Source organism: Pseudorca crassidens, chromosome 11, assembly GCF_039906515.1.
Source record: "Pseudorca crassidens isolate mPseCra1 chromosome 11, mPseCra1.hap1, whole genome shotgun sequence".
NCBI classification, from domain to species: Eukaryota; Metazoa; Chordata; class Mammalia; order Artiodactyla; family Delphinidae; genus Pseudorca; species Pseudorca crassidens.
In genome coordinates, this window is record NC_090306.1 from 96,918,082 (window position 1) to 96,931,855 (window position 13,774).

A 13,774-nucleotide genomic window follows, 5' to 3' on the forward strand; every position below is an offset into this window, starting at 1 on the left:
GAATTTGGAGGTGGCGCCTTTGGGTGATGGGGTTTAGATGAGGTCATGAGGATGGGACCCCCATGAGGGGATTAGTGTCCTTATAAAGAGAGCCTTCGTGCAAGCATGCCCTCTCTCTGCCACGCGAAGGCTGAAGGGACTCTTGCCGAGGACCGAGCACAGAAGTAGGAATTCAAAGCACATCTGTCCCCTCACTTCTGGCTGTGCCAGGAGAAAATAAGGAGTCCTGATCCAAGGTCCATACTTCCTCATTGTCTCCGTTCATTCAACAGGCGAGTGTAGAGCCAGGTGCAGATTTGGGCTGGGTGCAGGGGTGGGGTGGAGAGGGCTCCAGCCCGCCCCTCCCCCAATGGGAGCAAGCCTTTGTCCTGCTGTCTTCTGCCAGGGTCTGTCCCATCCCCCTCTCTCTGGCATCTTTACTTTCTCTTTCCCTTTGCAATAACCTCGGGTCCTGCTGCACAGAGGGGTCCGGCTGCATCAGAGACCGACCTCTGCCAAGAGGGAGGGCCCAGGAGAAGGTGGGTCGGAGCCTAAGGAAGCAAACCACCCCAGGGCCCTCCCACCCCTGGTGCCAAAGCAGGAAGGAGGTGGAGCCTCGGCTGAGACGGCCTGGGAGGTCGCTCACAGATAAGGGGGTTTTCTACACAAGAGCCCCGGGAGAGGAAATGGAGCCCCAGCACCCGAGACAAAGGGCAGGGATGGGACTAGCCAGCAAAGGAGGCTGCAGCCAGAGGCCCCGGATCAGGTACCGCTGCTGCCTGCTCTGTCCCGCTGGACCCCATCTCCAGCCCTCGCTAGGGCTGCGCCTCTGTCCTTGGCCTGCTTTTCCCCCCCGCAGTCCCTGCAGTCCCGGCCTTGTTCCTTTCCCTCTCTGGGCTCCTTCTCTGCAGGGCCCACTCCCATCTGGGGTCTTTGCCCTGTTCTGGGGGTGCCCCCACTATTGTTTCTGAGCTGGCCCCTCCCAAACCTCCACCCAGCTCTGAGGGTCCTCGTGGCCCAGCTCTCAGTCTGAAAGTCTGTCGGGCTAGGCCATCCCCTCCCTGCCTGTGCGGGGCTGCACCCTCTATTGGTCGGAAGTATCTGTGCTCTGTTAACGCTTAGAATTTGGCGAAAGGATGATTGACGCAGCTGGTGACTTTTTTTAAAGCACTCTGATCAGTTTTCTATAGTATTTACACCATCGTAAACACAGTGTGAGAAGAGTTCTCTGAGGCAAGAAGATAAATCATCTCTTCCAAGGATATCTCAACTCTGAGCAGGAAAATAAATGCACACTGTTCACAAACCTGGCCACGCCCTAGGTGACCACGCTTCACGTTTATAACTGTACCGCTAACAGCTCTAATGGAACTGGAGGAAAGATCAGGAGAAACGCTCCTATTTTAAAATTAAGTAGGAAAGAAAGCCACATCCAAGACTTCACACAGCCGCAAGGTCACATAATGGAAGAGCTGGAAATGGCCTGGCCTGGTCAGGGGACCCAGCTCTATCACTTACAGCTCTGTGACTTAGGCAGGCTACTCGTCCCCCTCTGCATCCCCGCTTCCTCCTCTATAAAATGGGCATGGCTGCCGCAGCATTTGAGTTCAGATACAGAAAGCACTTGTAACCATAGCCCAAGCCTGTGACTTTAGGTGTTAATCCGACATTAAAACACAAAACAAACATGCGCAAGTGAAAAGTCAGGAAGGAATTGAACTGAAATGTTAAAGCCTCTGATTTTGGAGTGGAGAGGTTTTCGTTACTCTTTTTTATTTTTCTAATGATTTGGGGGATGGGTGGGCAGGAAAACCGGAGTGGAGGTGGCGGGATGTGCTATTGGAAGTAGCAGAGCCAGGGCCCCTGTGGGAGAACATCACCCATCCCTGCTGTCCCAGCACCCTCTCCTCTCCCTCTCCCCCAGCCTTCCTGCCTGGAAAGGCGCAGGAAATTCTCAAGGCCCAGGCGGGTTGCTGGGAGGCCCAGCGCCTGGGGCGTCCAGGGGGCTACGCTCTGGAGAGACCAACCAGGAGTAACTCCAGGGGCCGCTCTCTGCATTTTCCCTTTTCTCTCTTTTGCCCCAGACACCCAGTGGAGCGGTTAGATCGCCAAACCTTCTCCTTCCACTTTCGCAACCTGAGATTTGCCAGTGGGCGGAACTGCACCTACCTCTGCTACCAGGTGGAAAGACTGAAGCACTGCTCACCTGACTTCTCCGACTGGGGGGTCTTTCAAAACTGGGTATGAGCCCCAGGACACTCTCATCGCAGGCGGGAGCTAAGTGTTGACCCAGAAAAGAGGGTCGAGAGACACAAAAGCATTTATCTGGTGCCTTAGAATTGCAATGCGGGGAGCACAGATTCAGGTGCAGCCTGCGCTGTGTCCCGCCACAGGGAAAAAAGCCGGGACGGAGGCGGGGGCGGGCATTGGCAAATTGCGGAAGGTTTAGGATGCTTGCACAAGTTGTTTTCCCAATATTATGATTGGGAGATATAATTACAATTGCAATTCATTGGTTTTCAGAGTATATTATGTCAGATACTAGGAAAATCCCTTTTGCAGTGTGTCCAGTTTTTAATCAAGAATGCGGATATGGGGACTTCCCTGGCGGTCCAGTGGTTAAGACTGGGTGCTCCCAATGCAGGGGGCGCTGGGAACTAAGATCCCGCATTTCGCCCGCACCCAGCCCCCACCCACCCAATAAAAAAAGAATGCGGATATAGCAGTGACAGGCTCTGTCCTATGCCCTTGCCCAGTGTAATAGTTCAAATCTGGTGCCTGTTTCAAAAATGGGATGAAATTTTAGCCCCCAAATGGTGTCCCTCATGTCAGAGGTGTTACACAGGCTCACATACGCCAGTAGAGGATGTGGAAAAAATGGTAATAAGTCCAACGCCTTTTGGGGGTTCTCAGTGGCGGATGCATCTTCCCACACATTTTCTTAAGTCCTGGAACCGGAGACGCGATGGCGGTTGACTTAATCCCACAAAGCCTTGTTTAGCGAGTCTGCTGGTGGTGGGTCTCTGAGTTTGTCATCGGGCTTGGCGAAATGTCCCCCCACCCGCCTGCCCTCCTCCACCCAGAGGGCAGCCTTTTCAGAACCTGTGTGCGGAAGGGGCGGGGAGGGGGTGTGCACTGTAGCGGTATTATCCCATCAAAACCTAATCTGAGTCACAGGTGTCATCTCACTCTTTCTACTACCCAGTGTTCAAAAAGTTAAGAGAAACTGATGAGATTAATATTGACGCTGTGTTAGACAGCACAGTCATCCCTAGATATGGGGATGGGGAGGTTGGTTCCAGGACCCCCACGAACACCAAAATCTGAAGATGCTATATCCCTCATGTGAGATGGCACAGCATTTGTATAGAACCTACCCACATCCTCCCGTAGACTTTAGATCATCTCTAGTTTACTTATAATACCTGATACAATGTAAATGCTATGGAAGTAGCTGTAAATACAATGTGGATGTTATGTGAGTAGTTGCCAGCCTGGCAAATTCAAGTTTTGCGTTTTGGAACTTTCTGGAATTTTTTTTTTTCCTGAATAATTTCAATAGGTTGAATCTGCAGATGAGCAACTCTCATATACAGAGGACTGACTGTATACCTAATCTATTATTTCAATTAGATGTATTTTCTAATATATAACTAATATAAAACTTCTTCATGAGACAGTTTACATTCTTTTCTCTTCATACGAAGTCACTGAAATGAACTGTGTATTTTTACACTTGACACACACCTCCCTTCAGACGAGCCGCACCTCAAGTGCTCTGTAGACATGTGTGGCTGGTGTTTCTGCCGACGGACAGGGCAGCTCTGTGGGCCTCCCAGCAGACAGCACCTAGGGACCAAGCCTGGACCCCACAGGGCCTGGACCAAAGCAGGCACTCAGGTTACTTGTAGAATGAATGAATGGGAAGATGGATGTTAGAATGAATGGGTGAGTCGATGAATGAGGGAAGTCGATGACTAAAGAAGAAAAGAAGGGAGGGGAGAGATGGAAAGAAGGGATAACTCATGAACAACCTGCCCCTGGGATGCCCACCCCCCTTACCCCTCCTCCCCAGCTCCCTAGCCCAGCCTCACTGCCTGCTCTGGCGGCCAAAAACGCCCCCTTTCCGCCTCCATCTCTCCCAGGTCTATGCCTGCCATGTGGAACTCTGCTTCCTCTCTTGGTTTCGCGCTAAGAAGCTGTCCTCTCACGAGCAGTACCACATCACCTGGTTCTTATCCTGGAGCCCCTGCTTGTCATGTGCAGAGCAGGTGGTTGCGTTCCTGAAGGAGAACAGGAACGTGAGGCTGAGCATCTTCGCCGCCCGCCTCTACTACTTCTGGAATCCAGATTACCAGCACGGGCTGCGCATACTGCACCACCAGAGGGCCTGGGTGCGCATCATGTCTTTCCGAGGTGAGAGCAGAGGGGGCTGGGGGCTGGAGGGCGGGGCGGTGGGAGGGATGGGGGCGGACCTAGAAGACCCGCCCGGGAGGGTGAGCGGGCGGAGAACCTGGGAAACGAGGCAGGACTGAGGGCACACGGCAGGGAGGGGGCAGGAGGGGGCAGGGCACAGGATGGTCAGCCGAGAAAGGCCTCCCAGGGCCCGGACCTGATGGCTTTCTCTCCTCTTTATCTCAGACTTTAAATACTGTTGGAAAAACTTTGTGTACAATCAGGGAATGCCCTTCAAGCCTTGGAAGAAACTGCGTAAAAATTATCAGTTCCTGGTGGCAAAGCTTCATGAAATTCTCGGGTGAGGGCTTCCTTAGCCTTCCTCCCCCCACCTCCTCCTTATCTCCGAGTACCTTCCACCTCCCTTCTCAGCCTCCTCTCCTCCCTGGCCCCAGAGGGCCACTGCCCTTGGGCTGCCCCTGCCCTCCCTCAGCTCCTCTCTCCTTTCTTCCCCCAGCGTCTCCCCCTACGCCCCCGTGAGATCTCCCTCTCCCCCAGCGAGGGAGCCCCACCTCCTCCCATCTCACACATTGACCAAACCTTGTTATTAAACTGAACATAAATGGGCATGAATATGTATAAGTGTGAAAATGAGATTTGAGAAACATCCTTGAAGACAGACTTGACTTATCAGAGAACGAGGCTCCTTGATGGGAATGATGGCATTCATTTGCTAGGATATCCGCAACGAAACGCCACAGACTGGGTGACTTAACAACAGGTGTTTACTTTCTCACGGATATGGAGGCTAGAAGTCCAAGATCAAGGAGTCGGTAGGTTGGGCTTCTCCTGCACCCTTCCTCCTGGGCTGCAGACAGCTGCCTTCTCGCTCTATCCTCAGATGGTCTTTCTTCTGTGCATGACCCCTGGGGAGCCCCTGGTGTCCCTCTGTGTGTCCCAATTTCCTCTTCTCATGAGGACATCAGTCAGATTGGACTAAGGGTCACCCTAAGAGCTTCCTCTTAACACAATCACCTCTTTAAAGGCCCTATCTCAAGTAGAGTCACGTTCTGAGAAACTGGAGGTTGGGATTTCAGCATATGGATTTGCAGGGACACGGTTCAGCCCATACGATGGCCAAAGGCTTTTTTGAGCTGAGCAGGTGCAGTGAGAGCAGGATCCTTGTCCTGTGTGTCTCTCTCCGGGTTATGCCCCCTTGACCCTGACTCCTCTGCTTCCATTCCAGACCTCGGTGTCCCTAGAACCCCACCGCCACCCCACCTTCACTTTGTCATCATCACACCCTGTCCTCACTCTGCTCATCCCTCATCCCATTCCCAGATTTCTGCCAGAGACGAAGCTCTGGGGGTGGTGACGGAGAATGAGCAAAAGGAAGAAAAAAGAATGGTTATGTTTACATTTAAATACGTTTTTAGAAAAAAAAAAAGTAGCATTGGGGATGTGAGGATTGAGATTATTGGAGCTTTTTCAAAAAGCGGAATAGAAAGTGGAAGGACTGCCAAGAGTCAGGTCAGAGGCCACAGCTCAGTTGCTCGAGGTAGATCAGGAAGCGAGCGTCTGGCCCTTTGTCCACAGAGCCAGCTGCCACGTGAACGCACCGGGGAGGAGCTCAGTGGAGATTCCAGAAAGGGTGGCCGGGATTGTGGCAGGGCCAAAAGGGAGTAAGAGCCTGGTGAGGTGGGATTCTGGGCAGGCAGATGCAGAGGAAGGAACAGCAAGGGGGAAGCTGTTGGTTTGGAATCTGTCCTTAAAGTCCTCGTGGAGAAGGTCTGGGGTCCCACTGATCTTGGCCGTCTGGGTGGGAATTGTCAGTGGCAGCAGACACCTGTCCCTTTACTCTCCCTTCCTGTTTGCACTGCTGCCTGGAGGTCTTGGGCAGAATCCAGGGTGTCTCTGGTTGCTTCGGCTCTTCTGCCTTGATGCTCTCCCTGTCGGTGTTTCCTTCAAGGAGGGAGGCACAGAGGGACATGGTTGGGGATGGCGTACCTCCTGCTTGTCTCGGGCATTAAAACGGGCCCCAGTGGCCAGCTTAAAATGTCCCTCTCCTGGCACACCTGCATTTTGGTCCATCTCAGGTAGCTCACAGGAATCTCCAAGCCGGGGCTGTAGGATTGCTGTCATTAGGGAAAGGCCAGCAAAGGGTTTCAACCTTCTTGTCCATCTTTCCTGCCTCTCAGGCCAGGGGTGACTTAGCTCTCTGAGTCTGACCAACACTTCAGTGTACAAATCTGATCACTCTTTGGGTCTCCCTGGTGGTCCCGTGGTTAAGACTCCATGCTTCCAGTACAGGGGGCACAGGTTCAATCCCCGGTTGGGCAAGCTCTGCGTGCCACGTGCTGCGGCAAAAAAAAAAATCTGGCCACTCTTCCCAGAAGGATCCAGCTCATTCTAGAATCTTTTGTTGGCTGTGGCCCTGGGCATTAGGACAGATGGGGGTGAAGGGGACACCATTCCTGTGGATCCTCTAACCTCCTGCCCAAGCTCTTGTTACCCCCGAGGCCGTACCAGGGCCTGTGGGGCAGAAGGTGGTGTGTGCAGGGCGGGCAGCGGGGAGCAGTGGGATGACAAGCTGGGAAAAGTTAATTTGGGAATCACATTTGTGTGCAGTTTGGACTGGAGGTGGCCATGACTGCTCTAAGACCTCCTCACTAGGTTTCAACTTTCCCCAGAGCTGTTTTCTCATCTGGAGGTCTTGGTGGCCACGTGACAAAGTAAGCAGATAGCTTACCCCTTCTCTTGTGCTCCCTCCCCCACTCCTTTTCATGGAACAATGGGGAAGCAAGGGGAGGGAACCAGGCTAGGCTTCCTGGACAGCTTTCCAGTTCTGCCATTTATTTGCTGTGTGACCTCAAGAGAGTGTCTTAACCTCTCTGTGCTGGGACCACATCTAAAACGTCAGGATAATGCTCCTCCCCACTTGATGCTACTGGGGAGCTGGGGGTAGCAGACGGTGCACAGGATCTGCTCAGCACAGGGCTGGAGATGAAGATCTGTAGTACTGACCCCCAGCCCTCATTTTCCATCCTACCCAGAGTCTTGTCAGGGTACTGAATAAAAGCTAAGTGCCAAGTAGGAGTAGGATGGAGAGGGCTCCCGCCTACCCCTCCCCCAGTGGGGGCAGGCCTTTGTCCTGCTCTCTTCCGCCAGGGTCTGTCCCATCCCCCTCTCTCTGGCATCTTTACTTTCTCTTTCCCTTTGCAATAACCTCGGGTCCTGCTGCACAGAGGGGTCCGGCTGCATCAGAGACCGACCTCTGCCAAGAGAGAGGGCCCAGGAGAAGGTGGGTCGGAGCCTAAGGAAGCAAACCACCCCAGGGCCCTCCCACCCCTGGTGCCAAAGCAGGAAGGAGGTGGAGCCTCGGCTGAGACGGCCTGGGAGGTCGCTCTCACATAGGGGGCTGTCCTAAAAAAAGGGTCCTGGGAGAGGAAATCGAGGCAGAGTGCCTATGACAAAGGGCTGGGCTTGGACAAGCCTTCCTAGGCCAGGAGACTGCATCTGGACTCCTGGGATCAGGTAAGTCCAGAGCCCAGGAGGAGGAAAGAGGATGGGTCTGAGAGACAAAAACCACCCTGGGCCTCCCACCTCGGCTTACCCAGACAGGAAGGGCATCTGCCGCTCCGAGAGCTGTAGGGGAACGCTCTCAGATAAGGGACTTTCCCAAGGCCAAGCGCAGCCTTGTGACAGGCAGGTGGGACCAGAGATCCCAGTGCCCAGGGCAAGCTGGGACATGTCTGCCGAGGAGGCTGGAGCCCGGCTGCAGGGGCCAGGTGGGGCTGCTGGTCCTCCTCGCTGCCTCGGGCTCCGCGCCCAGCCCTGGGTTCTCTCCCTCTCTGGCTCCTTCTCTTGCCTCAGGCCTCCCAGCCCTACCTCTGCCACAGCCTGTCTCTCTGTGTCCCTGGCCATATCCCAGAGGCATGGCCACTGGGTCTTCCTAAAGCTCTCCGTGCACCCTCAGTCCTAGACTTTAGGTTCAAGGATGAGCGAAACAACGTTTGGAGTCAGCTATAAAAGCGTTTTTGTAAATTTTATGTTAAAGGTACAATTTTGCAGAGAATATTCTCATTTCTCCTCTGTGGAGGGAAAACTCTCCAAGACAAGAAGATAACTCGTTTCCCGTGAAGACACTACCAAGTATAAAAAATTCAATTGGTCTTTAAGTACTTCTTACAAGTTGTTTCTATCGTACCTACAGTTTTAGCTATTCAAGGGCAAGGTGCAACATTTGTGCTATGAAGATAAGTCCTCTTGTCTCAGATGTGAAATATCTCAGCCTTGAGTGTCTGGCTTTCCCCAGGACTGGGGAGTTTCTCAGAACATGGGAACTTCAGGGCTAAAATCAGGAAGACTCCGGGCAGACGGGGCAGTGGTTGTCTCAGGTGTGCTATGAATGGGGTTTCCCTTCTAATCCTTACCCTGAGGGCGGCCAGTTGCCCTCATGGGGAGTATGAACTTCAGGCGAGGTCATTGGCCAGTAATCGAAGGCCACAGTCCAGAGATGGTCTCTTCAGCAATCGTTACCCAAATCCATCTAAAGTTTTACTAATTAACACAAGGGACGTCAGAGATAGGTTTCCACTGATGAAGTTTGTGGCTTTGTTAATTAGCATAACATATCAGAAATGGTTTTTCGTTGGTGGAACTGGTGGTGTTTCAGTGAGTTGGCTGGAAATATGGCGAGACTCCTCTGGCCTTGCAGGAACAAAGTATTGTGTCCCGTGATCTGGGCCGTGAGGGCACTCTTGGCTTGGTTCCTGTGTCCAGATGCCAATTCTGAGGCTCTGAGGTCATCTGAGTCTGACTCGGTGGTCAACCAAGTGACATCACCTTGGGTGGAGTGTCCAGGAGGGCAATGGGCTGGGGCCGTGAAGCTCCCAAGCTCGTTCAGACTGGCATCTGCTTGGGCATGGGTGTCCGCGTGCAGTGCGGCGCTGGCCAGAGGGAGCCTTCATGCGCCTCTCTGGGGCCCGGCAGGAAGGCCCCTGGTTACATCCACCTACTGCTGTCCGTGCAGAGCCAACAGCACTTATTGAAAAGAACCTGGTGGTTCTGCATCCCCACATGGGCTGGGCCACTTTGCAGTATAACATTAAATGAAAAAGAAAGCAAGATACAAAATGGAATACTCTATAGAGTACAGTCATAATTAGGGGGAGAAAAAGCTAGGTGAGCCCTTCGGCCAAAAGGCTCTGTCACAACACTACCTTGGTGACAACAGTTTTTCCTGTTCACATGCCTCTGTGCTCTTTGTACAGTCAAAATTATGATACACACACCTCGGCCAAGAGCACAGTGTTAAAGGAAGTTCTTTAACTTCCATCCCCCTCCCCACTCCCCAAAGAGAAGGGTCCTGACGTTAGGTACGGGGTTGAGGTGCTTGTGGGACCTTAACAGAGGGGTCTGGGGCTCAAGACAAAGATGTGAGAGACGAGGAAGGACATGCCGTGTCCAATTCTCGGGGTGGGGGCACCCCCACTTAGCCCAGGAGTCCTGCCTGCAGTGGCCTCTAGCATGGGCTGGAGGGGTGGTGATGTGTGAGGGGGGAGAGCTCGCCCTCTTCCCTCTCCCTCCCAGTACTCCTGGCCAACAGAGAAGGAAGAGACCCTCCCTTACCTCCCCTTAGGGGCCTAGGTGAGCCCAAGGAACTGGGTTCAGAATGTGACAGAGCCTTGGGTGACACCAGAAAACACTCTCTGCATCTTTGGTTTTCTCCTTCCTGTTGCACAGAAACACAATGAATCTGCTAAAAACAAATATATTCAGACAACAGTTTGGCAACCAGCCCCGGGTCCCACAGCGCGGCTACCGGAGGAAGACCTATTTGTGCTACCAGCTGAAGCAGCTCGATGGCTTCACGCTTGACAAAGGCTGCTTCCAAAACAAGGTGCCACGCGGGTTCCCTGGGCACGGCAAGCAGGGGCAACCGCACCAGGCAGGGAAGCAGAATCTGAGTGACCCCGCTTCCCTGCAGCTCTCCACATTCCTTCCCATCCGCGGGCCACCACACAAGCCCTTCCCGCCAGCAGAATGTACCTCCTAACCCCTCTTTGAGAAGTTGATGTTTCCTCACCCTCCAGAGCTCAGCTCAGTCACCACTCCGGGGAAGCCAAGCGCTCTTCCAAGGACTGAGCACCTAACCTCACCTACAAGATCTCCATCACACTTCTGCCTTTCTGCCATCTTCCTATCTGTCCCGTCCCCTCTCCCTCCCTCCCTGACCTCCCTGGTACCCTCAGGTTCAAACGTCTCCAGACAACCTCCTGGACATGTCCAAAAGCCAGGTCACAGAGTATTCAGGACTGTGCCCTGGGGGTGTCTGTTCTACAACCCGTCTCCTCTGGGCACTGGGACCCTGATCTGATTCCAATGAAGTTACAGGTGCTTGGGGAGTGTGGAATTAATGGATGAGTGAGTGAGTGAAGGAATGAATAATTGAAGGAAAGAAGGAGGTTCTTTCCTTGTGCTATAGGCAGTTCACATACTGGAAAGTTCACAGGACAGAGGCCCTCGTCCCGAGCTTCACCCTCGGTGTGCGACCTCTGGCCTCTGCCTTCTAACCAACCCTTCCGTCTCTCTGAGAACCTCTCCAGAAACAGCGACATGCAGAAATTCGCTTTATTGACAAGATCACCTCACTGAATCTCGACCCAAACCAGCGCTACAAAATCATCTGCTATGTCACGTGGAGCCCCTGCGCTGCCTGTGCCGGGGAACTGGTTGATTTCATCAACAGTCAGGACAACCTGAGCCTGCAGATCTTTGCCTCCCGCCTGTACTTCCACTGGATCAAGGTGTTTCAGAGGGGGCTGCAGCAGCTACAGGCAGCCCAGGTCTCAGTGGCTGTCATGACCCGCTCAGGTAGGAAGAGAGACAGAGCTGTCGGTGGACGGGAGGATCTGCAGTTCCAAGAGCGAAAGCCACTGAGTGGGAGTGGGGGAGAGGGGAGGCTGGACAGGAAGGATGGCGGCCCAGCTGAGACCCAAGGTGTGATACCACCTGAAGGGGAAATTCCAGGGACAGACTAATTCCAGGGAGAGGAAGAGAAGGAAGGGGAAAGGAAGGAGGGACGGTGGCCCTGCTGGTGCAAGCTTGCTGCTCCCCTGCCCTTGGGGCCTGACTCAGTTTCCCTCTCTCGTCTCAGAGTTTGAAGACTGCTGGGAAGAATTTGTGGATAACCAGGGGATGCCCTTCGAGTCCTGGGATAAGCTGGAGCAATACAGTGAGAGCATAAGCCGTCGGCTCCAGAGGATCCTGTCGGTGAGAAGCTCTCCCCGCTGCAGGCCCCTGGCCTCTCCACACCCCGCCGACCCCCTTCCCAGCTTCAGCCCCACTTCTGTCTGTCAATCCTCTCCTTGCTCTCTCCCCACTGCCCCCCACTGCTTTCTCTTTTCTCATGACACCCCCTTTAGGTCCCCTCTTCCAGGGGCTCCCAGTTCCTTCCTTCTCTCTCTCTTCATAGACTTTTTTTAAAATACATTTTATTTTACTTATTTATTTTTGGCTGCGTTGGGTCTTTGTTGCTGCGCGCGGGCTTTCTCTAGTTGTGGCGAGCAGGGGCTACTCTTTGTTGCGGTGCGCGGGCTTCTCATTGCGGTGGCTTCTCTTGTTGCGGAGCACGGGCTCTCGGCGCGCGGGCTCAGTAGTTGTGGCTCACAGGCTCTAGAGCGCAGGCTCAGTAGTTGGGGCGCACGGGCTTAGTTGCTCCATGGCATGTGGGATCGTCCCCGACCAGGGCTCACACCCGTGTCCCCTGCATTGGCAGGAGGATTCTCAACCTCTGCACCATCAGGGAAGCCCCTCTTCATAGACTCTTGTTAGCTTTCTGTTTCTCTTAAGGCATCCCTGGCCTGCCTTGATCCAGTTCTTTTCTTGTCCCGGCATTTTCAGCCTCGCCTCTGTTCCCCTTCCTCCCTCAGTTTCCTGCCAACCGAAGCTTTCTCATTTCTCTCTCAATAGCCCTCGAATTGGAATAATTTAGAGGATTCCTTCAGAGACTTGAGACTTGGATCCCCATCCCCTTCGTCGTTAAGAAGTGACTCAAGATGACAGGTCCTGGGGCATCTCACTGCTTCATAAACTGCTGGCTCTTAGGAGCAAGGAGCAAGCCCCACGGTCACCCCTGACCCTCGCCCAAGTCCAGAGACCTTTCTTTCCTCTTTCATTCTTCTTTTTTCCTTTCTTTTCTAAGTGGGTAAATATTTTTATAATTGAAAAAATAAAGATAATTTGAAAGTCTGTAAAACTTGGGTTACTTTCTGAAAGGAGAATCAGGTTTTTCCTTCATAAAAAGATGAGTATAAAGAACTTTCATACTACAGCACTAAGGAAAAATTTACTTAAGAATTCCTAGTATAGGGACATCCCTGGTGGCGCAGTGGTTAAAAATCCACCTGCCAATGCAGGCGACACGGGTTCAAGCCCTGGTCCGGGAAGGTCCCACATGCCGCGGAGCAACTAAGCCCGTGCACCACAACTACTGAGCCTGTGCTCTAGAGCCCGTGAGCCACAACTACTGAGCCTGCGTGCCATAACTAATGAAGCCCGCACACCTTGAGTCTGTGCCCTGCAATAAGAGAAGCCACTTCAGTGAGAAGCCACTGCAATGAGAAGCCCGCACACCACAACGAAGAGTAGCCCCCACTCGCCACAACCAGAGAAAGCCCGCATGCAGCGACTACTAAAGCCCACGTGCCTAGAGCCCGTGCTCTGCAGCAAGAGAAGCCACCAAAATGAGAAGCACGCGTGCTGCAACAAACAGTATCCCCTGCTGGCGGCAACTAGAGAAAGCCTGCGCACAACGAAGACCCAACACAACCAGAAATACATTAAAAAATTTTATAAAAAAATAAAATAAAATAAAAATGGGCAAAAAAACTGAATAGACATTTTTCCGAAGAGGAAATGCAGATGGCCAACAGGCACATGAAAAGATGCTCAACATCGCTAATCATCAGGGAAATGAAAATCAAAACCACAATGAGATATCACCTCACACCTATCAGAATGGCTAGTATCAAAAAACACAAATAACAAACGTTAGCGATGGTGTGGAGAAAAGGGAACCCTTCTACTCTGTTGGTGGGAATGTAAATTGGTGCAGCCACTGTGGAAAAGAGCACGGAAGTTTCCCAAGAAACTAAAAATAGAACTATCATATGACCCAACAATACCACTCCTGGGTATATATCTGGAAAAAAACAAGAACACTAATTTGAAAAGATACATGCATTCCAATGTTCATAGTAGTGTTATTTACAATAGCCAGGACATGGAAGCGACCTAAGTGTCCATCAACAGAGGAATGGATAAAGAAGGTGTGGTGCGTATACACAAAGGAATACTACTCAGCCCTAAAAAGGAACAAAATTTTGTCTTTTGCAGC

General features: G+C 52.6%; 1 protein-coding gene across 2 annotated transcripts; it reads left to right on the top strand.

Annotated features, from left to right (window-relative positions):
* Positions 1-421: 421 nt before the first annotated feature.
* Positions 422-12,634, top strand: LOC137202486 (DNA dC->dU-editing enzyme APOBEC-3B-like). 2 transcript variants are annotated; one of them, XM_067698123.1, is made up of 9 exons: positions 422-745; positions 2,064-2,220; positions 4,125-4,395; positions 4,621-4,735; positions 5,112-5,207; positions 10,120-10,276; positions 10,983-11,250; positions 11,534-11,649; positions 12,349-12,634. In XM_067698123.1, exons 1-9 carry the CDS (start codon positions 666-668, stop codon positions 12,436-12,438), a joined length of 1,350 nt encoding a protein of 449 aa, XP_067554224.1. In that variant the 5' UTR covers positions 422-665; the 3' UTR covers positions 12,439-12,634. The 2 variants fall into 2 exon arrangements, with proteins under 2 accessions (XP_067554224.1, XP_067554225.1); XM_067698124.1 differs by lacking the exon at positions 5,112-5,207 and having other exon boundaries at positions 424-745.
* The last annotated feature ends 1,140 nt before the right edge of the window (positions 12,635-13,774 follow it).

Excerpts from the sequence above, each read along its gene's own strand:
- LOC137202486 (XM_067698123.1), top strand. The coding sequence starts at position 666 with ATGGAGCCCCAGCACCCGAGACAAAGGGCAGGGATGGGACTAGCCAGC. Across the intron at positions 4,396-4,620 it reads GCGCATCATGTCTTTCCGAG|ACTTTAAATACTGTTGGAAA; the intron begins GTGAGAGCAGAG and ends TCTTTATCTCAG. Across the intron at positions 11,650-12,348 it reads GGCTCCAGAGGATCCTGTCG|CCCTCGAATTGGAATAATTT; the intron begins GTGAGAAGCTCT and ends CTCTCTCAATAG.